The sequence below is a fragment of the Monoraphidium neglectum genome, assembly GCF_000611645.1.
Source record: "Monoraphidium neglectum strain SAG 48.87 unplaced genomic scaffold scaffold00277, whole genome shotgun sequence".
NCBI lineage: Eukaryota > Viridiplantae > Chlorophyta > Chlorophyceae > Sphaeropleales > Selenastraceae > Monoraphidium > Monoraphidium neglectum.
The window spans coordinates 1-22,299 of NW_014013351.1; the positions used below are offsets into that span (position 1 = coordinate 1).

The 22,299-nt window shown below is 65.7% G+C and overlaps 1 protein-coding gene across 1 annotated transcript; it reads right to left on the bottom strand.

Annotated features, from left to right (window-relative positions):
- Nucleotides 1–31: 31 nt before the first annotated feature.
- MNEG_2452 (putative Hydrocephalus-inducing protein like protein) lies at nucleotides 32–21,598 on the bottom strand (the record flags this gene model as incomplete). Its single annotated transcript, XM_014049069.1, has 39 exons — nucleotides 32–63; nucleotides 213–864; nucleotides 1,142–1,333; nucleotides 1,641–1,739; nucleotides 2,110–2,214; nucleotides 2,398–2,752; nucleotides 2,933–3,544; nucleotides 3,903–4,094; nucleotides 4,329–5,974; nucleotides 6,148–6,318; nucleotides 6,574–6,676; nucleotides 6,815–6,977; nucleotides 7,192–7,309; nucleotides 7,521–7,676; nucleotides 7,866–8,072; nucleotides 8,324–8,419; nucleotides 8,618–9,359; nucleotides 9,596–9,720; nucleotides 9,989–10,036; nucleotides 10,235–10,353; nucleotides 10,646–10,763; nucleotides 10,983–11,405; nucleotides 11,669–11,792; nucleotides 11,987–12,115; nucleotides 12,341–12,537; nucleotides 12,784–12,917; nucleotides 13,110–13,449; nucleotides 13,709–14,500; nucleotides 14,710–14,934; nucleotides 15,202–15,403; nucleotides 15,811–16,047; nucleotides 16,309–17,699; nucleotides 17,915–18,037; nucleotides 18,296–18,373; nucleotides 18,517–18,673; nucleotides 19,961–20,209; nucleotides 20,491–21,005; nucleotides 21,219–21,417; nucleotides 21,561–21,598. 39 exons carry the CDS (start codon nucleotides 21,596–21,598, stop codon nucleotides 32–34), a joined length of 11,604 nt encoding a protein of 3,867 aa, XP_013904523.1.
- Nucleotides 21,599–22,299: the final 701 nt, after the last annotated feature.

Consider the following 22,299-nt stretch of genomic DNA (forward strand, 5'->3'; position numbering starts at 1 on the left):
GTAATATGACGGGCAGCCGGCTCCGAGTCAATCACTGGATGAAGCCGAGCCTCTGTTGAGCGACTGCAGGGCGGCCCTGAGGCGGCCCCAATTTTGGAGGTCAGCCCTCCAGTGTTGCAGGCGGCGTGGGCGCCTGGGGCCCGACGAGGATTGTGCAAACCCACTGGATGTCGTTCTTGGCATGAATGCCCATGGCCAGGACAGCGGCGCACCTGGGATGCACGACTCGCCCGCAACCTCATAAGGCAGTCCGTCTGGGTGGTCCCCAAAGTCCCTCTCGCTGATGCTCAGCCCCGCGGTTGCGCGGTAGGCGGCAGATCCCTCCGCCTTGAACGTCACCGCAACCTCCTGGCGCCCGCCCGGCTGAACCACCGCCTCTGCAGGGTCAAACACGAATTGACCGAGCCGCAGCTGGTTGGACCCTGCCAGCGCCGCCGCCGCCGCGGCCTCCGCGGCCGCCTTTGCGAGCGCAGCCTTCTTCGCGGCCGCGGCCGCGGCCGCGGCGGCCTTCGGGCCCTTGGGGGCGGCGGCGGCGGCCGCCGCGGCCGCCGCGGCGGAGCCGTCGTCGGGGGGCGGCTTGGGGGCCTCGCCCAGCTGCGACAGCCTGAGGGTGAATGGGAACTCCCCGAGGTTGCAGACCTCGAAGCTCCAAGGTTTTGAGGTGGTGCCGTAGGTGTTCGGGCCAAAGTGCAGGCCGCGCGCGGGGGTGACGCTGTACTTGCTGAACTGGGCGCGCGCGGACAGGCGGACGGGCAGCGTCTGCTCGGCGCGGCCGGTGGCGGGCTCTATCAGGGAGAGGGTGACATCGGTGTTGCCGTCGAGCGTCACCTCGCGGCGCAAGGCGCGGTCCTTGTTCCAGTGGAGCTTTCAGGGGGGTGGGATGGTAGGAATGAGGGAGGTTCCAGAGGTCTCGTGAGGCAGGGTTGGACAGCGTTCGCGATCCCAGATCTGAAAGTGGGGCTGGTGCTGATGTGTTGATCTGAGCAGAGCGCTCGGCAAGTGCCGCACATGGGACCGCTGCTGAGCATTGGTGCAGGCCTAGGCACTACAAGCGGGGCGCGCAGCAAGACTCGCTCATGTCGGCATTTCCTTCCAATTGCTGGCTCCATACAAGCAAATGGACGCTGGTGTCGGCGCTCACCACCACGGCCGCCTCCTTGCCCGGCTGGATGGTGCCGTCCATCGGCGCTATGGTCACCAGATCCGCCACCGCCTGGCTGCCGACCGCGAACCTGAACGCCGCGTCGTACTTGCCGCCGTTGCGCAACAGCAGCGAGCGCGGCGCGTCGTCCACCACGCGCATGGGGCCGAACTGGACGCCCTGGATGCCCTCCTGCGTGGGTGTGGCATTGGCAGGCGGCGATAGGGAGTGGAGGGGTGGCAGAAATGAGGGGGTCCACGGAACTTTCAGAGTGGTGTGAACATCACAGCTGCAGTTGATTTGAAGGTAATGCGGTCGACAATGCGCCTCGCTTGCATTGCGCCAGAAAATTCTGCGTTGCTTTCGAGTTGCTGAGCCTCAAAGCCTCAAGGGGCGCAGCTGCGCCCAGCTCAGGCTGGCAGCTTTCCTTGGTGAGCCGCCGACAGCTGTGTTCCAAGCGTCAAGCATCCACTGGCGCGCCCGGGCCCGACCCACGCACCTGGGGGTATTTGACCGCGACCTCGATCTTGTAGGACTCTCCCTTCACTGCTATGGGGATGGACTGCACCACACCTAGCGCCTCCTGCAGGTCCATGACCTGGCGCCGGCGGTTGGGCGGTTGGAACGGTGGTGGAACTGACACGTGAGAGGTTGGCAGGTGGTATCTTGAGAAGAGGAGGGTGCATCAAAGCCTGTGAAATGATGGGAGTTCATCACACACTCAAGATGCAGGACGCGCCCTCATCTCCTTGAGCTCCTTGACCACACACCAACAAGTACCCCTGGGCTCCACAACCCCTGCATCCCTGAGCAGACCAAACGCGCATTGCTCCATCCCTGCCGTCCCCGAACTCAGTCAAAACCTGGCCTCCAACCAGCCAGTCCTTCAGCTCCAAACTCTTGTTCTAGCGTGAGGCAACATTACATGATGTATAAACAAACTCAGAGGCTCCCCCCTCCCCACCCACCTCAAGTCTGACCAGCTCGGCCAGCTCCCTCTTGTCGAGCGCCGAAAAGTCAACAGTCACCGTCACACTGCTGCGCGCCGCCAGCTCACCAGCCGCCGGCCAGACCTGCGGGCCATGAGGGGTGCCGCCACAGCCGGTGAGCAGGGAAAGTCGAGCCCCTGCACTAAAACTCGTGGATGATTTTTTTGGCTTGTGGCGTGGCTTGGCTCTTTTCAAGTTTTAACTGAATCTTGAGGAGAGAAGAGCCTGCATGATGCAACATCCAGTCGCCTCACAGAGACTTCGCACCTTCAACTCCTGCGGCAGCGCCTCGCTGCCCGCCACGCGCCATTTGAACGGCACCACCCCCAGGTTTGACAGCGTCAAGCTCTTGGAGTCCCTCTTGCCCACAAGCAGCCGCTCAAACTGAATCAAATGCTCAGCTCCCGCCAGCAGCTGCGACTCTCTCGCGCCGCCCTTGCCGCCGACGCCGCCGGCCCGCCGCCGGCCAGCGCCGCCGGCGCCGCCGTCAGTAGACAGCCGGCCGGCGGAGGGGCCGCCGGCGAGGGGCGCTGGCGGGGGGTCGTTGAGGGTGATCTGGGCGGTGGGGCGCGCCCCGACGTAGCTGATGGGGAACTCAAGGGGCACGGGGTTGTTGCGCAACCTATGGTGGTTGGTTTTGTTGTTGATGGTGCGTCAGAGGCGCTGAGGTTTGAATACTGTGAGAAGAAAATGCGTTGATAGCACGGGCATTGCACCAGAAAGCGTGCTTGATCAGCGCTGTTGTCATCCAAGCGCCTGCTCTGGCCAAGGCCCCGGCCAAGGCCGCCACGCCCCTCCGCACCTGCACATGATGACATCCTGTGCCGGCCCCTCAGCCTGGGGGTACACAGTGACCCGCAGCTCCCGCACCTCCCCCACCGCCAGCCCCATCGACCGCGGCCAAAGCGCCACCGCCGGCGCCGGCGCCGCGACGCCCCGCATGCTTCCACGGTGGTTGGTGCCCGCAGGGACGGGCACGCCCGCGGCGGCGGCGGGCGCGGCGCCGCCGGCGCTGGCCGGGGGGGCCTTTTTCGAGGCCTTGCCCGGGTCGACCTGGGCGGCGGCCGGGTCGGCAGCATCCCCCTCACTCTTCAGCCAAAAGTCGGCGTGCAGCTCAAACAGGCCGCAGTTTGCGATTTTGAACCTGGCCGTATGCTCTGGGTGCCCCTCTGGTGGCGCCGCCCCGGCGCTCGCCAGGCCGGCCGCCGCGGAAGCAGCCGGGGCCGCGCCTGCGCCTGTGGCCGCGCCCGCGGCCGTGCCGCCGGCGGGCGGCGTGGCGGGCGGGGCCGGCTGATTGAGCGGTGGGCGGCCGGCGAGGAGCGGACCGAACTCGAAGGTGGCTGTTGGGAGGACGAAGACCTGCTTGATGGACGGCGTCTGGGGGCGCGTCTTGGATGTCTTCGGGTAGACAGACCTGGGTCGGGTGCAGCAGGCGGAGGTGGGTGTGAGACGCGCAATGGGCTGGCGTGGATCCATGGGGCAGCAGGCACGTGTGGACGTGAGGGTTGATTGGCGGCGCGGGCGCGGCAGCGGTAGCAGCAGCTCCGTGGTTTGTCCCTGCCCACTGCGGCCTGCAGGCACCCTTGCTCCTAGTGCCGCTCAGCTGCCCCCAATCGGCCTCTCAGGAGGCCTGTTTAGCAGCCCCCCAAACCACCACACAAGCGCACTGCTTCCGCGCTCGTGACTACGAGTGCCAACAGCTTCAAATGCAGGAGGACACAGGTGGCTGCTGCATTTAGACCTGTTCTGCAATGCGGCTGAGCGGCGCTCACTTGGGGTCCGTGTTGATGCGCGGGTAGTCGCACGCCCCAGACAGCACCACCGTGCTGTGGCGGTCGCCGCCCACGGCCTCGAAGCCCAGCAGCTCGCTGAAGCGGCCGGCAGAGTCGGAGGCGAACTGGGCCACAAGCTGCACGCTGCCCTTGGGCGGCAGCACCCAGCGCGTCAGCGGCAGCAGGTTGCGCCTGGTGCGGGGGATTGGAAATTGATTTGAGCAGCTGCTGGGGTTCAGAAAGCATGCAGGTGCTTGAGAGAGGCGAGGCGCGGAGCGGTCGATGAGGTAGGGCTGTGCCAGGATGCCATGCAGTGTCTTTGCAAGTGCTGCAGACAAGTGTCTGCTATGATGCTCTGCTGCACCTAGCATTCCTGGGTGCTCCCCAGCGTGCCCCGCTAGACTCGACTCGCCGAACCCCGCGCACCTGTCCTCCTCAGGGGGCTGCGGCTCAGCCTGGTCCTCCGCCTTCTTCCCCTTCCTCGGGGTCGCCCCGCCGCCGGCCGCAGCCCTCCTGGCCGACACCGCTGCTGCACCCGCCGCCGGCGGCGGCGACGGGGCCTGCTCCGGCGGCCCCGGCAGCTGCGGCGCTGCCGCCGCCGCAGCCGCCGCATCCCCATCGGCGGCAGCGGCGGCAGCTGCGTCCATGCACGGTGCGTGGGCCGCGGCGGCGGCGTCCGCGCCTGGCAGTGTCCAGACCTTAAAGTTTGAGGCCGCGGCCCTCGCCGCGCGCGCCTTGGGCCGCTGCAGCACGCGGAGCTCGTAGGGCGGCGGCACCAGCAGCGCGTCCTCAGGGACCGAGGGCAGCAGTGTGGTAACCTTGGACAGGTTGAACGACGCACCGATCACAGCCCGCGACACGTCGCCCTCGCCTGCCCCCGCCGCAACTGCACGGTGGACCACCAGGCTGTCCGCCGGCTGCATCGGGCCCAGAACCGGGGAGAGCGCCGCCGCATCGGCCTCAAATGCGTGCCACATAGCGTCAAATGCTGCCGGGCTATCCGCGGTCTTCAGCTGCTGCTGCTGCGGCTGAGGCTGCGCACCCGACTGGGGTCGGGACGCAGCAACACCTACTGGGCCGGCTTCCGAAGTGCTGGCGCCGCTCTCGGGACGCTGCTGCTGCTGCTGCTGCTGCTGCTGCTGCTGCTGCTGCTGCTGCTGCTGCTGCTGCTGCGGATGGAATGCCAGCGACGCTTCAGCGACCAGCCCTGCATCCCCCGTGTCCACGCCCCAAGCCTCTAGGCCCTCGGCCGCCGCGCGCGCTGCCGCTGCCAGGCGGTCTGCCGCCACCTCACGGGGAATGTCCAGCTGCACTGTGTAGACCCTCTGCGCCCCCACCCACTCGTCGGCCTTTGTGCCCTCTGCCTCCTCGCCCTTCCCAGCGCCGCCCGCCGGGCCTTTGCGGGTGCCCCCCGCGCCCGCGCCGGCGCCGGCAGGGGCCGCCGCGGCGGCCGCGGGCGGCGCCTTGCCGCCCTTGGTGCCCGTGAGCGGCAGGGCCGGGACTGGCGGGGGCGCTTTGGGGGACAGGCCCACAGCTTGCAGCAGGCAGCGGGCAGCGGCTGCTGCACCCAAAACCTTGGACCTCAAACCGTCCACGATGAAGCCTTTGTCATACTGCTGCTGACTCAGCGCCTGCCGCAGCGCCCGCAGTGCAATGTCTGCGGCCGCGGCAGCTGTCTGTGCAGCCGCCGCCGCAGCAGCAGCCGCTGCGGCGGCAGCCTGAGCCGCCGCAGCAGCTGAGCCGCCGGCTGACCGCACACGCGGTGAGGGTGAGACCTGCGCGGCCACTGGCGGCAACGGCAGGCGCTCCTGACCAAAGGCGGTGGGCGCGCTGCCGTCCGTACTTGGACGTAGCTGCGGCAGAACGCTGCCAGGGCGACTGGCGGCAGGCGGCTGCAGCAGTCGAGACATGATTAGCTCCCGCAGTGCAGGATCGAAAAGTGGCTGCTGCTCTTGATCGTGATCCTGCCGCTGCTGTTGCTGCTGCACAGGCTGGGGGGCAAGGGCGTCCGCCAAGGCATCGGCACCACTGGCGTCGGGCAGTGCAGCCGGCGCCTGCATGTCGGCCGCCTCCTGCGCAGTCGCACGGGTGTGTTGTAGTTCTTCATGTCATCCAGTGTATTGCTGAACACATAGGGGTGGTCAGAAGCACCGCAAACACCCGCGCGCGCACACACACACACACACACACACACACACACACACACACGCACGTACGCACGCACACATGCACCACCCCTACACACCTGTATGAGGCCATCAAGGGTGACGACGGGGACGCCGTAGCGCCGCCCCAGCATCTGAGCCTGCGTGGAGACACCTGCCATGGGCGGGCCGTACACCGCAATAACTACCCTCCCCGGACGTCGCTCCTCGCCCGTGTTTGCTACCCCCGCTGGTGAGGCCACGGAGCCGGCCTCAATGGCAGCCGTGGAGCCGGGGGTGGATCCAGCGGGTTGCAATGTGGCAGGGGGAGCTGCAGAAGCGGACGCAGCATCCTGTCCCTGCGACAAGCCAAAGATCGGGGAAAATCATGACTGCCACAATGCGTCAAGCATGCGTCAAGGTTGATGATAAATGATTAATGCGATGTTACTCCTGCACATAGGCGCCGCCCAGCCATCCCGCCTGACGTCCCGTCTGTGCTGCATCCTGGCGTTGTATGTGCCCACCTGTGGCTGCCCTTTGGCCTCCGCCGCGCTTTGTAAGAGCTCCGGCCAGAGCGGCTCGCCGGGTCCAATGGGGCGCAGCAGCGCCACACCCTTGTCATCATAACTGTGGGTTTGGGGAGCGATACAAAGCCGGGTTTGTCTTGGCTCAAATCCAGGGAGCTGGTGTTGGCGCACATGCATATTCCATCACCAAGCAGGAAACATTTGAAGTGTTGGATCCGAACTCCTTCTTCCTGCTCACATATCTAGGGCCCTGAGTGCCTCTTCGTCTTCCCGATGCCGCTGATCAAGCTCCAGGCACACAACCTCCACCACTCGGTCAGTCGGGTTGGTAATGGTCAGGGAACCCTCGGCTGGCCGCTGGCCGGGGAACGCGGGCAAGATGGGGCCACAGTCCACCAGGCCTGCAAGGGAGGGGCATTTCAAAGCGTGGTTGGCGCTGTGGGGTGCGGCATGAACAGGCAAAGTTGTTGCAGGGTAGTTTGGGTGTGTATTCAGAGCCCACGCCGTCCAGCTGGAGGTGTCTTAACCCCTCCTAGGAAACCCCGACAGCGCGACGATGTCCGAGTGCAGTTGCCCAGGGCTGCATGCAGTCAGCCGCCCGCGCCGCCGACCGACCTTGCGACACCTCGATCCTGGGGGTAAAGCCACGGCCGCTGCAGGCCAGGTCGCACGTCTTTGGGTTATTGGCAATCTTGATGGGTAGCGACAGCACGTACGGCTGGTCGCGCCCCGCCTGCAGCAAAGTGGGCACAGTACAGACTGATCTATAAGGCTAGCAACATCGCAGTGAAGGGGCCCTCTGCCGAGGAATTCAGCCTGGAAAACAGCTGCATGAGCAGGCGCTGAGGAGCTGCCAGGAAGGCAAGCCCAGTGCTCGTCGCTGCCGTGCGACGCGGCAGCGGCGGCCGCGGCCGCCTGCCGCTCGCCTGCGGCGTGAAGGTGACGCGTATGTTGGCGCGCGCCCCGGGCTCAAGGACGCCCTCGGCCGGCTCGGCCGCAAAGAAGGGCCAGTCGCGCAGCTTTGGCGAGTCTACTGCCGGCCGCTTGATGCTCCATTCCGCAGGGACCTGGTTGGGGTTCTGCAGCTGCACGGTATACACCTGGGACGGGGGCCAACAAGTGGGGCAGAGTGCAGGGTTCAGCGGCACGGTCCTTCAGGCCGGGGTCCATCTGTCAGGGCGCGGCTACGTGCGCACGAGCCTGCAGTGCGGGTGCAATCGTGGCATCAGCAATCTTGTCAGCATGCGCTGCATGCATACAACGAACGTATCTGCACCTGGCCCCCTTACCTTGCAGTGCGTGTTGCAAACGGTCCCAAAGTCCAGTGCGGTAGCGCTGGCGACCACGTCCGGCACGACCACGTGCGCCCGCAGCGTCAGCAGCACCGCGGGGCTGTCCGCGCAGCCGCCGCGGATGGCGAGCGGCAGCGTGACCTCCGTTGGGCCGGGTTGGACGTGGCCCTTGGCGCTGAGCAGCGTGAACGTGAGTTCTTGAGACTGCAGTGGCGGGAAGGGGGTAGAGCGGTGGATAGGTGGCGGCAAGGCCCCGCTGGGGCTGGCAGATGTCTTGGACAGGTTGGCTAAACACCGAATGGCTGACTAGTGCAGTGAATGGAACGGAGCGCTGTGTGCGGTAACACTGCCACACGAATCAGACGTACAGCACAAAGAACCTAAACCCAGCCACAATTTCATCTGACGGCAGGTCGACGGCGCTTCCGCTCTTGTGCCCTTGACACCCCTCTCACCTCACACTCTGGCGCCCCGGCCAGCTTGACATTTGCCTCTGGCGTCATGCCAAAGCCAAAGGCCTCCAGCACGGGCTTGTCCACAGTGAACTGAACCTGCGGATTGGGGCGGGGCCATCCGGGAGCCGTGGTTTCGAGGCGCGTCGCATCTCAAGTGGATGCAGGCAGCAAGGACGCTGCCGCTACATGCATGCATGAAGGCAGCCCCCGCCATCTGCTTTTGATTCTCCCGCCGATGTCATCCCTGCCATTTTCAGCTCAACACGGGAGTGAGCGCCCTCGCCGCCGGCGCACCTGCTGCATGCTCGTATTGGTGAACTTGACCTTGCGGCTCTTGTTCACGCCCTTGGTCGCGAAACCAAAGTCCAGCACGTAGTGCGCAGACGCAAGCTCCGGGAGCTTGGGTGCGGGCGGCGCCCGCCGCGCCGCTGCGCTCGCCGCAGTGCGCCCACCCCTGGTGACGGCCGTCCCCACCGTGCCAGCGGACGGCTGCGCCCCGAGCGTCGCCGCCGACGGCGCCGCCTGCAGTGGCGGCGGCGCCAGCGCGGCCACGGCGGCCGCGTTGGCCGCCCGGGCGGACGCGACGGCCGTGGACAGCTCGGCTGCGGCGGAGGCGGCGGTCGCCGGGTCGAGCAGCATGTGCATTAGCCGCGCCCGCTCCGCCTCCAGATCCAGTCGCCTCTCCGGGGTGAGACTCGCCGCCAGCTGCAGCAGCCGGTCGCGCGCAGCCATCGCGCCCGCCGACACGGCGCTGGCCGCCTTGCTGCGCGCAGACGCGGCGCCGCCCGACGCGCCGCTCACTTGCGAGCGCGCGACAACGCTGCCCGCGACGGACCCGGCCCCCACCGCGGAGCCGACGGCGCTCGCGGCGCGCGGCGCGACGCCCCGCTGCGCCGCGCTGCCGACGCTCGGGGCCCGGCCGGTGGCGCCGCTGGACGGCCGCGCGGCGCCGCCGTCTTGGCGACGCGCGGAGGCGCTGCGGGGTACCGCGGGGCCGACAGACTGGAGCGTCGTCGCTCGTGGGCCCTCGTCAGACCTGGATTTTGAGGAGCATGCATAGCCTCGACTTTGACTAGGTCAATTAGCGCTGCCGGTTGCTCGATCGTGAATTTGCGTTGCTTGATCTCAAGGAGGCACACGGCTATCTTAGCACAACGCTCCCCGGCCGGCCCTCGCCCTGCCGGTGACACGCATCTGGCAAATTGACGTGTGGCGACAGCAGCCGGCAGCGGCCAACGCCCCGCCCCCGCCCCCCTCCCCTCCCCTGCCCACCTGTCGCGTGCCTCCTCCGCACAGGCGGCGAACAGCGCGTCCTTCACGCGTGGCAGGTTGAGGGTGATGCAGGGGTAGGTGCCCTCGACCAGCACCTGCACCTGCACCGGCTCGAAATGGGCAACCTGCGCGCAGGACAGACCACGCGGGCAAAGGGAGAAGTGAAATAAAAGGCGACGATTGAGCAGGCGCTGCCAGGAATATTTTCCAACGAGTCTCAGGGTGGCCACGGCGGGCGTCAGCTGGACGCCAGCAAGCACAGCGCCCAACGCACAGGGAGGTCCAGGGGTGAGAATGGGCAGGGTGGCTGCTGAATGCTGCTGGCAGCAGTCAGCAGACGGGATGGAAGACTTGACATTCTTTTGTGGGCAGCTGCTCAAGCAGCGGTCGTACCTGCACCAGCACAAGCTCCATCAGCCTGTCAGGGACGCCCGGCTTGACCTGGTGGGTTTGGTGTCGCGGAATCGCTGATGTCAGCGCACGCAGCATTGCTCCCAGGGGCGGTGGATCACCAGCAGTCCGCACGGATCACAGCGTGCGCACCCGCCAAAAAGCTCTCAACGCACCCAGGATCAAATGCACCTGCAACCCTTGCAGCCCGCAACCGCCACAGGGCCTGTCAATCGGGGGCTGCCCCACCTTGAGCTTGATGTGGGCCTTCTCGCCTGCTGCCACCCTGCCGGCTGCGGGGCTGGCCTGCACCACGCCAGCACGCGTCAGCTGGCTGAGGTCAACGGTGAAGTCAAAGGCCACCTTGCCTGCAAAACCGCAAAGAAGAAGGGTGGTAGATCAGAGAGTGCGCAGGGTATCTAGCCAAGTCGCCAGGACGAACCGTGGCCGCAACTTGGAGTTGAGCTGTCCTGGGAACATTCCCCGGCATGCAGGCGACAGCAGTTTTCAGCTGCTGTCCCAATCTGAAGCTGCGGGCGGGCCTGACAAGCTGTATGCCCAGAAAGATGCCTGCACCACGGCAAGCTTAGGGACGCATGCATGGGCTGCGCATGGACCAATTCCTGCCTGGAGACATTGCTCTTGCCTACAGCCGCCCACCTGTGTTTGCAATGTGCAGGTCCCGCTCCACTGGCCTGTCATAGGGCGTGAGCCCAAGGTCAAAGAATTGAGGCTCCACCGCAAACTTGATGCTGCTGGACTCGCCAATCAAGGACAGCTGAGTGGTGAAGGGATGGGTTACTTGCTAGTTAGGGGATCACCGGCAGCAGCAGCAGCAGCAGCTGCACCAAAGGTGTGTTGTTGCGCTTTGACTGCTGTGTGATTTTCAACGCGTGTGCATTAGCAGGGGTAATCAACAGAGGCGATCCTGCGACAGCAAACTGCCTACAATGCAGGCAGCGCTCCCAAAGACCCCATACAAAAGTACCGGCCCCACCTGATACTCCGGCCCATCCACCACCCTGCACGCCGCCAGTGCCGTCGCCTTGACGCCCGGCAGCCCGTAAAAGCTGACCTCCACGCTCTCGCTCTCGCCAGGCGCGAGGCGGCCCCTGATCGGCAGCAAGTCGAACAGCGCCCCTGGCAGCGCCGCCACCGAGCTGGCCGCGACCGACCCGGCGAACCGCGCTGAGCCCAGCGCCGTGAGCGGGCCGCGCGCGCCGACCGAGGGCGTCGCCGCGCCGCCAAGCGCTGCGGAGCTGGGCTCGGGGCCGTCGAGGTTGGCGGCTGCGGGGGAGGGGGCAAGGGCGTCCTGGCGCAGCCAGGCCCAGCTGTACTCGACGGCCGCCTTGCCAGGGTTGGTGAGGGTGAGCGTAGCGCGGCGCAGCGTGTCCATCAGGACACAGCCAAAGTCCAGGGCCTGCAGGGGATGGATGAGGGGGTGCATGGTTGAGGTGGTTGCGGGCGCTTGCGCAGCCACAGGCGCGGCTTGTAGAGTTCGGGATTGGGTTGGGGCTGGGGTTGACACTGTCCCCAAAACGTGTCAAACGACCCTGCAATGTCTTGGGTTTCGCATCAGACTGACAGTCACATTGCGGCCCTGACGTTCGGCGACAAGAATCACACCAGCTGGCCAAGCCAGGCGGCGGGGGAAGGGGGGCAGGTTGGGGGCGGGCGACGCACCTGCGCGTCCAACACCAGGTTCGGGAACTCCACCTCCCCTGTCAGCTCGAGGGCATCGGTCTGGGGGTTGTCCGTGAAGCTGACTAGCAGCTTTTGGCGCGCCACGTGGCTGCGCAGGTCGTGCCTGGTTGTTGCACAGCGGCACGAGGTGTTTTGAGTGATCGATTGACAGCAGATTAAGGAGAAGACAAATCATAAATGTGTGGGCTGCAATCAGGCTAATGGCTAGGACGTCATATACAGCTGCTTGTAGTGCACTGAGCATGTGTTGATGCGATCAAAAGGGCAGCAGCTCGTCTGTGATTGCGCTCGCGCCACCTGTAGTCAGGGTCAAAAGACACCACGATGCTGGCGCCCTCTCCCGGCTGCAGCGAGAGCGCCGGCACGTCCACTGAAAACGGTGCCGCCGCTCTCAGCACAAAGGACAGCGGCACCTTGGACACGTTTCTATAGGTGCGAGGGTTGCGGGTTGCGGATTGATAAGAGGGATGTGTGTGACAACATAAACATGTGACGCCATATGCCCGAGCATCCTTCCCTCCTCGTCGCACCGGCCAGACCGCTGGTTGTGACCCACTCCCATGCACGCCGCGGCCGAGTCAACCAGCAAGGCTCACACACCAGCCTGAGGCAGCATTGTGCGCTGAGTCCAACTCGTCGGCCCAACCCCACCTCATGCTGAGCTGCTGCGAAACCACCTCGGGCGCCACGCCCGGAGCATAGACGTAGGAAAATTCCACCGCCCTGCGGCCCCAGTCCAGGAGTGGTGCAGCCACGTCCGCCCGCATGTCCACCTCAAAAATGCGCTTGGCGTTGCGGCCGGCGGTGCCCGTCGCCGGCTGCGCAACGCAGGCCAGGCTCTCGGATACCTGGTGGGTGTGCGAGCAGGAGTGGTTTGACGCAGTGATGACTTGACGCATAATTTTGTTTGGGGGTCATCCAGGGCCTTTCACGCCACTGGTGCATGCACCTGCCTCAAGGGTTGCTGTTCACATGCAGCCAAAGGCAGGCAGTGGGACACGCTTGGATGTGCATGCACGTCTGAGAAACCAGGTGCTACACCTTGCTTTGACCGCACGTGCAGGCAACGTCGCCCCTCGACACCCACCACCCACCTGCCCCGGCTTGGCCGCCAGGCCTGTGATGATGGTGGTAATGGCCTCGCGCGGCCCCAGCACGATGCGGTCCGGCAGCAGGCTGAAGACGGGCGCCTGGTCGGCCGGGACCGCAGACAGTTCAAATTTCTTGCCTGGGGATGCGCACGAGCAAGTTTGGTGCTTGAATGGCGGCTGACGCATCCATGCCGTTGAAGTTGCGCAACATTGGGGTCTGCTGTGATACGATGCAGAAAGTCCTACAGCTGGAAATGACCAGACTGAAGACCACAATCAACTCGCAGAAAGTCCCCGTCCCAGCGCCACACCCCGTGCATCTCACGCACCAGACCCCTTGGACGTCTTCGCAAAAGCCTTGGCCAGCTCGTCCGCACGCGTGTTCATCCACTGCAGGCTGACGCCCCTGCGTCCAAGGTTGCGCACCACAACCTCGCGCACCCACGGCCGCCCGCACAGCTGGTGGCCAAAGTGGAGCGCGCCGCCCGCTAGCTCCTCGCACACGACTGTGCTGCCCACACCCGTCGCGGTCAGCTCGATGGGCGTGTCAGCGCCGTCCGCCACGAGCACGTGGAGCGTGTCCCTGACGGGCGTGGCGTCATCCAGCAGGGCGGTGACGCGGACGGCGACCTCGCAGCCGGGGGCGAGCTCCACCTCTCGAGGTTCCGCCTTGAGTGGGGTCGCGGTTGGGAAAAGGGTTCACGGGCAGCGGCACAGATGGGTTGAAGAGTAAAATGCAGAGCAGCATCTGGCAACACACACACACGCAAGCACACACGAAAAAGAGTCTGTAGAGGCACCAACTCTGCTTAGCAGTGACCGGCCAGCAACGCTCCTAAGTGTCCTTTTCTTTTCATCAAACCACTTGTAAGCCCATCCTCATGCAATTCAGCCCAGCACCTTGGAACAAATCAAGGCAACGACTCACGTCAAACACGGAGTTCGAGCCCTCTATGAATAGCTTGGCGTGCGCCGTGATGACGGTGGGGTTGCGCACCCGCAGCTCCTGCACGTGCGGCTGCAGCACAGCCACTTTATTGAATGCCACAGCCGCCCCCGGCTGCCAAGGGGACGGCTGCACCGCTTCCCCTGGCGAGGGGCCAGTCGAAGCCCCCAGGCCGCGCCCGCGGGCCCGAGGCACGCCCCCGGGAGACGGGGAGGCAGTTCGCGAGGTGGATGCGGCGCTCGCACGGCTGTGGCGGCCGGCGGGTTGGCCTGAAGAGGGCGGGGCGCCGACGCTCACGGCGGAGCTGCTTGCCTCCAGGGCCGGCGCTGCTGCAGCCGGCGCTGACATCCCTGCCCCGTCGCCGCTTAGCCCGCTCGCTTCTCCCGCCACCGCTGCTGGCATTTCTTGGCTGCGACCATCGTCGCCCGCCAAATTTGCCACCACGGGGCCGCCTGCTGCATCGGCGCCGCTGCCGTTTACGAGCGTCGCAGGCGCCGGACTCCCTGCGGGCGCCGCTGCGGCGGCCACATTGACTGCAGCCCTGCAGGCGCCTGCGGGCGGCGCGAACTCGAGCCTGGGCCCAAGGGACCGCGCATTGAGCACGACCTGCAGCGGCTTGACGCGGCTGCCGAGCGTCCGCACCAGCGCCGGCAGCTGCAGCCGCCCCAGGCGGCTGGTGCAGAGCGTGACCGTGACCTGCTGCTCGCCCCTAGGCGGGATCGTGGCGCTGCTGGGCTCGGCCGTGAACGTGGCGACGCACTGGCTGGCCTGGTCCTGTGGGTTTGTATGACCGTTTTCTTGGCGTGTGGCGGCAAGGCCAATCACTGCACGAATGGGTTGGTACAACAGGAAATAGGGCGCCCCCGCCAGTTCAACTTAAGGCCCAGCCCCTGGTGCTCAGCCACGCTGCGATGAGGCACGGACCCTGAGCACCAGGCCGCTCGCCGTGCAGAAGCCCGAGAGGCAACAGCCCCGGCCCCCACCTGCGGCAGGACCTCGAATTTGGCAGGCAGCCGGCTCTCGTTGACGAGCGTGAAGCACGCGCGGTAGGGGTGCCCAAGGTACGCCTGCCCAAAGTCCAGCTGCCCGTCCGCCGGGCGCGCGGACAGGATCGGCACCGCGCACTCGGCGGCGACGGGCACCGACGCGGCGGCGTCCGCGACGCCGGGCTGGTCCATGATCAGCTGCAGAGAGTAGCGCTGGACGGACTGTCGATGTGGCAACGGTAGACCAAAATATAATGCCGGTGGTGCATGCAAAGGGTTGTGAGCGTAGAACGGATTTATTGCAAGGGGTGTGCATATGTGTCACAAGCCCACAAGAGGGGGCCGGATGCCTTGCGGGTGCTAGGTGCAGGTAGAACGTGCCCTTTGCACCAGCCCCCAACTTCGCTGCGCCCCCTGTGATTTTCTCCACTTTGAACCCTTCTGCATCCGCCGTGCCCTTGCGGTACCCCTGAAACCCCGCCCGGTCACCTGTGGCATGAACTCAACCTGCACCCGCTGGGTCCCGTTTGGCAGCACCGTGCCGCGCGCCGGCATCACGGCAAACTCCTTGGATGCCGCCCCCTGGCCGCCGGCGCCGCCGCCTGAGCCGCCGGGCGCGCCGTCCACGAGGCGCCAGGCGTAGGCCAGGGGTATGGCGCTGGTGTTGGTCAGCACCAGGTCCCTCACGCACCTGAGGGCTCGCGGTATGGCGGGGCGGAACGGGGTACTTGCAAGGCTGAGCGCTTGTGGCAACGTGTGTCACATATTTTGCAGGCGCCGCCGTCCACAAGCATCGCCCCAACTGGCGGCGTCAGAACTTTGACGGCGCCGCAATCAGCCGCCGACAAGTCGGTCCACTCTGCCATCTGCCATCTGCCAACTCTGCAACAGCGACTGCCAGGCCAGCAGGCCGCCCCGACGCCTGTGCGCAGCTGGTTGCTCACAAATCGCCGGAAGCTGTTGCCAACTGCACCAGGCCAAAAGGCCTTTCATGCCTGCAAATTCAGACTGCTGCTGCCTGCTGCCAACAGCAGCCCGCAAGGCAGCCACCGCTTCCCCCAGCTGCTTGCAGCACGCCAATCCAAGCATGCCTCTCACCTGAAACCAAAGGACACGATCCCAAAGTCCACCTCGCGCGGCCCCAGCTCGAAGGTTGGCCCTATCACGCGCCCCCTGATCACCAGCGGCACCGCGGCGTCGCTGCCCGCCAGCCGCCACTGGAAGGCCTCCTCAAAGGCGCCCAGTGCGTCGCTCGCCAGGCGCACGCGGATGAGCGCCGCGCCGCCCGGGGGTATACTGCCGGCCTCGGGGTCAAACGAGAATTTTGAGCCAAACCTACAAGAGGGATCAGGGCGCCCGCCTCGTTTGGTTTGGTCGCGGCCCACCTGGGGACGCACCGTCTCGCTGCCGGGCATCCTGCCCGCAAGTGCTCGGCCTCGCACTACTGCACGCGCCTGAGAGCAGGCGTCCACCTTGCAATGCCGCCTGCAGCGCCCGCCGGCGCGCGGCGCGCTGCGACCCCCACCCTCCCGTGCCATCACCACAGCCCCCGACCGCCCCCTGCCTCGCATCAGCCCTTCAGCGATTTGGCCTCACCTGGTGTGCGACGGCGTCAGCCGGAACTCGGCGTCCACGCGGCCCCTATTCATCAAGTTGACCTCGTACTCGTGCAGCGTGTTCACAAAGGCGTCGCCCACGTCGAGCGAATCGTACGAGAAGCACGCCACCGCCCCCAGCCCGCGGCCGCGCAGCCGCAGCGGCAGCCGTGCCGCGCGGCCGTCCAGCTCGACGTAGGCAGCCGCGTCGAAGCTTCTCGCGTAGTCGGGGGAGAACTGGAGGACCACCTCCATCCGGCCGCCCGGCGGGACGGAGCCGGCAGGCGGGAACGCGGCAAAGTGGGGGCTGGAGAACAGCGCGGCGTCCGCCTCGGCGGCGCGGCGCTGCCGCTTGGCGTCGCGCGCCGCCGCGAGCGACGCGTCGGCGATCACGCTGTCGCCGGCGCCGCTGGAGCCGGTCGCGGCGGACGGGGCCGCGCTCGGCTCGGCAAGCAAGGCGCCGCCGCTCGCGTCGCGCGCGCCGCCGCCGCCGTCGGCGTCGGGCTCCGAGTCGACCCGAGCGTCCCCGCATTCAAGGCTGCTGCTGCGATGCGGCGCGTCGTGCGCTGCCCGGGCTGCCGGCGCGTCCTCTTTGGCCTCACGCCGCAGCGAACGAGAGTGGTCGTGCCCAGCCCCAGCGCCGCCGCCGCCGCCTCCGATGCCTGCCAACGCCACACGCGCCGCCTCCCAGTCGTCCGCCTCGTTCGGCCGCTGCTTGAACGCGAACGCCGCCGGCCGGTCGCCGCCGTTGACCACCCACACGCTCTTCTGACTCAGCCGCCCCATGTAGGTCGGCAGGAACTCCACCTCTGACGTGGACAACCCCACGTCCAGCTCCCGCCCCTCGCCGCGCAGCCGCGTGTAGGTGGCGCGCCCGCCGCCGTCGTAGAGCACCTCCAGCTCGCCCTCCCACGCGCCCGCGGCCGGCGGGCAGAACGCGACCGCGATTTGCAGCGTCTCCCCCGGCGCGAGGAAGCCGCGCGCGGGCGACACCGAGAACGGGCCGCTGGCGGCCAGCGCGAAGCCGCCGGGCGCGCCGCCGGCGTTGCGGACGAGGAGGGCCTGCCGCGCGGCCGCGCGGACGGGCGGCGCCTCGCGGAAGCGGATCTCGTCTGGAAGATCAAGCGCAGGTGCGGCGCCCGCGCCGACAAGCGGCACCAGGAACCGCTCGCGCTCCGTCGCGACGACGAGCGCGTGGGCCGCGTCGCCGGGGCCCTGGGGGCGGAAGGTGACGACGAAAACGACCTCCATACCCGGGGCCACCTTGCCACCGTCGTCCCGCCCGTCCGCGGCGTCGGCGAAGCCGCCGGCGCCGGCGCCTTGCACCCTGGTGTCGCGCCGGACGCTGAAGAGCGCGGAGTCTGGCGCCTCGACGCGCACACGGCGCGCGACCTGTCCGTGCCGCGACGAGGACAGGGGCAGGCGCGCTCTTTGCGCAGCTCCCCATGCTTCATTCGCCTTTGCACCCATATCATGGGCTCGAACGACACCTGATGATGGCTCCAGGCCGCTCGTGCTGATGTAAGCGCTACGGCATACACGCACCGCTGCCCTGCCAGTCCGGCTGCTGCAGGACCCCGCGCCAACCCAGCGGTTCCGCCCCCAACCTTGTCATTGTTGCGCAGTGAGAGTGTGGCGGTGTAGGTTTCAAAGGGCCGGTAGCCCGTGAAAACCACTTCTGGAGGGAACGGCTGGAAAAGCGGCTCGTCGACTGGCACAGCGCTCTGGGCCTGCGCAGCGCGATGGCAGGGAACGGCGAAGCGGTGGGTGCGGGGCAGCCTGCTGTTCCATGCGTGCAGCCCGCCCGCCTGCAGCTGCTGAGGGGCTAAGGCACTGCCAAAGATGACAGGTGACGGTCCCCTGACAATTTCAGGTCTAGGATCCAGGTCGGCTGCTGGTCGGCTGGGCCGGCCCCAAAACCAGGCATCCGTTGCGTTCTGCTGCGCATCCACCTGGTGGGTGTGATCGCCCAAGCTCGACAACCCCACGATTTGAGGCCTCGGGCGCCAGCCGTCCGCATGGCGCGCCGGACGCGTCAGGCTCTGGATCAGCTGGCTCGGGGTCCACTGCGGTGGGGGCGGAACGCACGCATGGCGTTGGCTGCGCTGGGGAGTGCCGCATGCGGCCCCTTTGCAGGGTGCGCACATGCGCTTGGCATTAGCTTGACTGGCAAGGCCCAACAGGGGCGTCATCACGAATGTCTGCGCACTTTGGCGCTGATGAGGGGGTCTTCTTCCTTGCTGTAGGTCTTGTACTTGACCGCGCCCTTGCCAGGGCTATCAGGCTGCCGCTTGCGCGACGCCGCTGCCCCGAGCCGGCTTTGGGTGCCGCCGGGCTCCGTCATGCCCAGGTCGGCCCCTGCGCCGCTGATTTCAGCACCAATTGATCACTGACATGCCGCAGAGCCTTTCCTAAGGAGATAGAGATCCACTGTGAGATTCAGCACAGTGATCTTCGGACCAGATTGCCCATGCGGCAGAACGATACATGAAAATCAATCATCTCAATCAACTGCTTTGCATATGCTCCGCAAGGCCTCATGACTCACCGTCTCAGTCAACCCCTCGGGACCGCGCGTCCGCGCCAGCCAGATCGGAACAGCAGGCAGTGTCAGCTTTAACCAGACCGATTTTGAACACCGCGTCTATTCATACATTTATTACATGCGTGATACGCCTTGGGCGCTGCGCAGCACTCGACAGCCCGCCGCCATCCCTCATCCCCCTCCCCTGCCCAGCTGAGCTTTGCCATCCTGGAGCCCATCAGTTGGCATGCTGTCGGGTGTGTGTTGCTAGCCAGTCGTACATATGCTATCCGTACTCCCCGTAGCTGTTCGGCACGCCAGGCAAGTCATAAAACTGTACTGTACTTTACGCGTGTCACCACATGTCTGATGAGAATGCCCGTCGTGCAGATGCGAAATGCGTGCCCGAGCCGTGGCTTGCGTGCTGCGCCACACTACCAGAGGGTTGCGGGCATTTATAAGATAGGCATGCAATGCAAAACCAAATTCTGGCAGGAGGAAGACAGCAAGGGGGCGCAGCAAGCTAGATGCGCGGTCCTTGGAATGCGTGGACCAAGCCACTCATCTCAAGCATAACTGCGTGCGGGAAAAAGCGCATGACTTGATGTTGGATTGCAAAAGAATATTAAGGGGCGCAGGGCCACGAGCGTCATGCTGCGTATCATGTGGGGGGTGTATGGCAAGTGCCGTGACTGCCAAGTCTCTGGGGAAAATGCCGTGCTGCGGGTGGAAAATCGCGCGAAGCGTCTTCCCAGCAGTGCGCATGCAGGCAGTAATGATTAGGATGGTAAGGCATTAAAATAATGTGGCTTGGCCCATCAAAGAGACGGGGCATCTGCGGTGTGTCATCCATGACACGAGTCGCAGTCAAGTGTGTGCAACAAATATGCTTCGCACAGCGAGGGCTGCCCACAATACATGCCATCATGATCGCGCAGCAAAAGGCACCCACGGTGGATACCGCAACCAGGAATGGCAGGCCAGAGTTGCTGCAGAATCAATGCCCAATTGTACGCCCTTGCGTGACGGCATTCGCCAGCAGCAGCACTACCAGTAACCTGCCCAGATCAAAGGTCCATAGTAGTGCCGTGCCGCCTTGCTTCCAAACGTGCTGTCCTTTCGGCCCCACCTGAATTTTTTATCTGCCTTATTCTTTGCAGCAGCCGACTGCACTACCTTCAACGCATTTGCGGCGCCGGCGCCCAGCCGGCAGTCGCCGGCTGCAAAGCAGCGGCCCGCTACCCCAGCAACATGGGGGCTTGCAAAGCTGGTGCCACTCTTTGACGCAACGGCGGAACCGACAGTTGTCGACAGGATGTCAGTGCCTGGGGCTGTCACGGTCCGCTTCAAGTCGAGCTTGCTTGCCTTGGGCGACAGCCTAGGAGGTTGTGTGAGGGTGGGTTCACTTGGGTTATACGCTTCTCTGGAACTGGACTGACATCGATCATGTGCGCGTATGTGATGGGCCACATGTCGTATACGTGTCTTGGCATTGCAACATGGTGAGGCTGGCACATGCATGCAGACACAGAACTGGCCGTGCGCATGCACACACATGCACACATGCGTGCGTGCGCTTGTGCAGTGTTTGCTAAGCACAAGCGCCTGCTGGCCTAGCAACCCTGTTTATGCCTGGCCCTCCCTGAACAACATACCCACCAGTTGCTGAACGACGCAGGCTTAACTGCGCCGCTGGGAGACCCTGACACAGTGTCCAGCGCCGTCACCGCAATCGCCGCCCCACAGTTGCCTGGAAGGGTGTCGCTCATTTCGACGCCACCGTTGCCAGCTGCAGCCACTACAACCATCCCCTTGTCCACCGCCGCTTGTATCGCATCACATAGAAGTTGATCTTTGCCCTTGCCGGTGAGCGAAAGGTTGACGACTGTTATGTTCAGGCTTACGCCGTTCTGCACCACCCACAGCATGCCACCCACAGTGGAGAGCGAGTCGCCGCGGCCGAGGTCTGACAGCACCTTGCCCGCAAACAGCGGCGCGCCCGGCAGGACGCCCCAGACGCCCATGCCGTTGTTGCGCGCGCCGATGATGCCCGCGACTGGCGTGCCGTGGACGAATTGGTCCGTCCAGTCATTCGGGTCGCTGGCGTCTGGTGCAAAGTTCCTGCCGCCAATGACGTTGAGGTCTGGGTGCGGGGATATACCGGAGTCCAGCACCTGTCCAACCGGCGGGTTGCACAGACAGGGGGGTGGGCGCTGGAACGCTGTAGCGGGGGGCAGGGAGCGCCCCAGGATATGTGCGCAATGGGAAGGGGCGCACACACCTGATGCCCACCCTCGTCCCATCTGCACCCTCATGTTAGAATTTGTTTTCGGTCCTTCCGCAGCGTGCCTGCCGCCCATGCCCATTTGTTGCCCCGCAGCACTCACCGCAATCGTGATGCCGGAGGCCGCTGCGTCCACCGGAACAGACCCTGGAGGCCCAGGGCTGCCGTCGGAGCTCTGGATGCGGCCCATCCCGTTGAGGTCGGCTTCCCCCACTTTCAGGGGCTCGCGGGCAACACGTGGCACGCAGTTCCCGTAGCCGGGCTGGCACCCAACTGTGCAGTGCTCGAGGGTGCTTCCGCACCTGGAGGGGTGGTGCGGGCAGGATTGTTGCATGTGTGTGTGCTCAACATGGGGAGGGGGGCACGATGCGGCTTCAGGTCGTGGCATACAGCACGGGTGCAGCCAAAACAGGGGCAGGTGCAAGGAGGATGGCAGGGGCCGCACCTGTTCTTGTTGCTGCAGCACTGGCTGAAGCTGCACATGGCCTTGGCCGCAGCACCGCAGATGCCATTACGCTTGGCCACCTTCAGGGGCACCACCTGGGCCACTCGTCGTCCGTGATTCGTGCCATACGCCTGGAGTGCAGGATCAAAAGAGCCATGCGCCGACGCAGCTCGATGCTCAAAGACTGGTTGCACGTACTTGACACCTTTAAGGCCTAAAAGGCTTTCCTGGATTGCGGCCATGGCGTAAGGATCCTCTCCAACCAGGCCAATCACCCTGACCAGGCTGGCGGGTATCAAGGACGCCACGCCACCGCTTCCAGCACGCGAGGCGGCCACGACACCACTGCTGCGCGCATTGAGGACATCGGCCAAGGAGTTGACTTCGATGCGCGGCGCAGGGGGCGGCAGCCCCGCAGCGCCTGCATCTCCATTGACGTTCGCCGCTGCAGGCTCTGCCTTGGCGAAGGATGCGGCGGCCGCGGCTGTTGCGGCGGCGAAGGCGCGTGCGCTAGCACTGCTGACGTCAACTACTGACTCGTCCCAGACAATGATCAGCTGTCCCGCAATTGTGGCAGGCTCTGGGTCAGCTGATAAGGCTGCCTGGGCCGCCGCTACAGCCAGGGCCAGGACCAACAGGCGCACGGCATTCATGGCTGCAAAGCGGCAGCGCCGTGAGGGCTGTCGCGCCATGGTCCACCGCCGCTGTGGCTGGTTGAGCCCAGCCGCAACCACAGCTG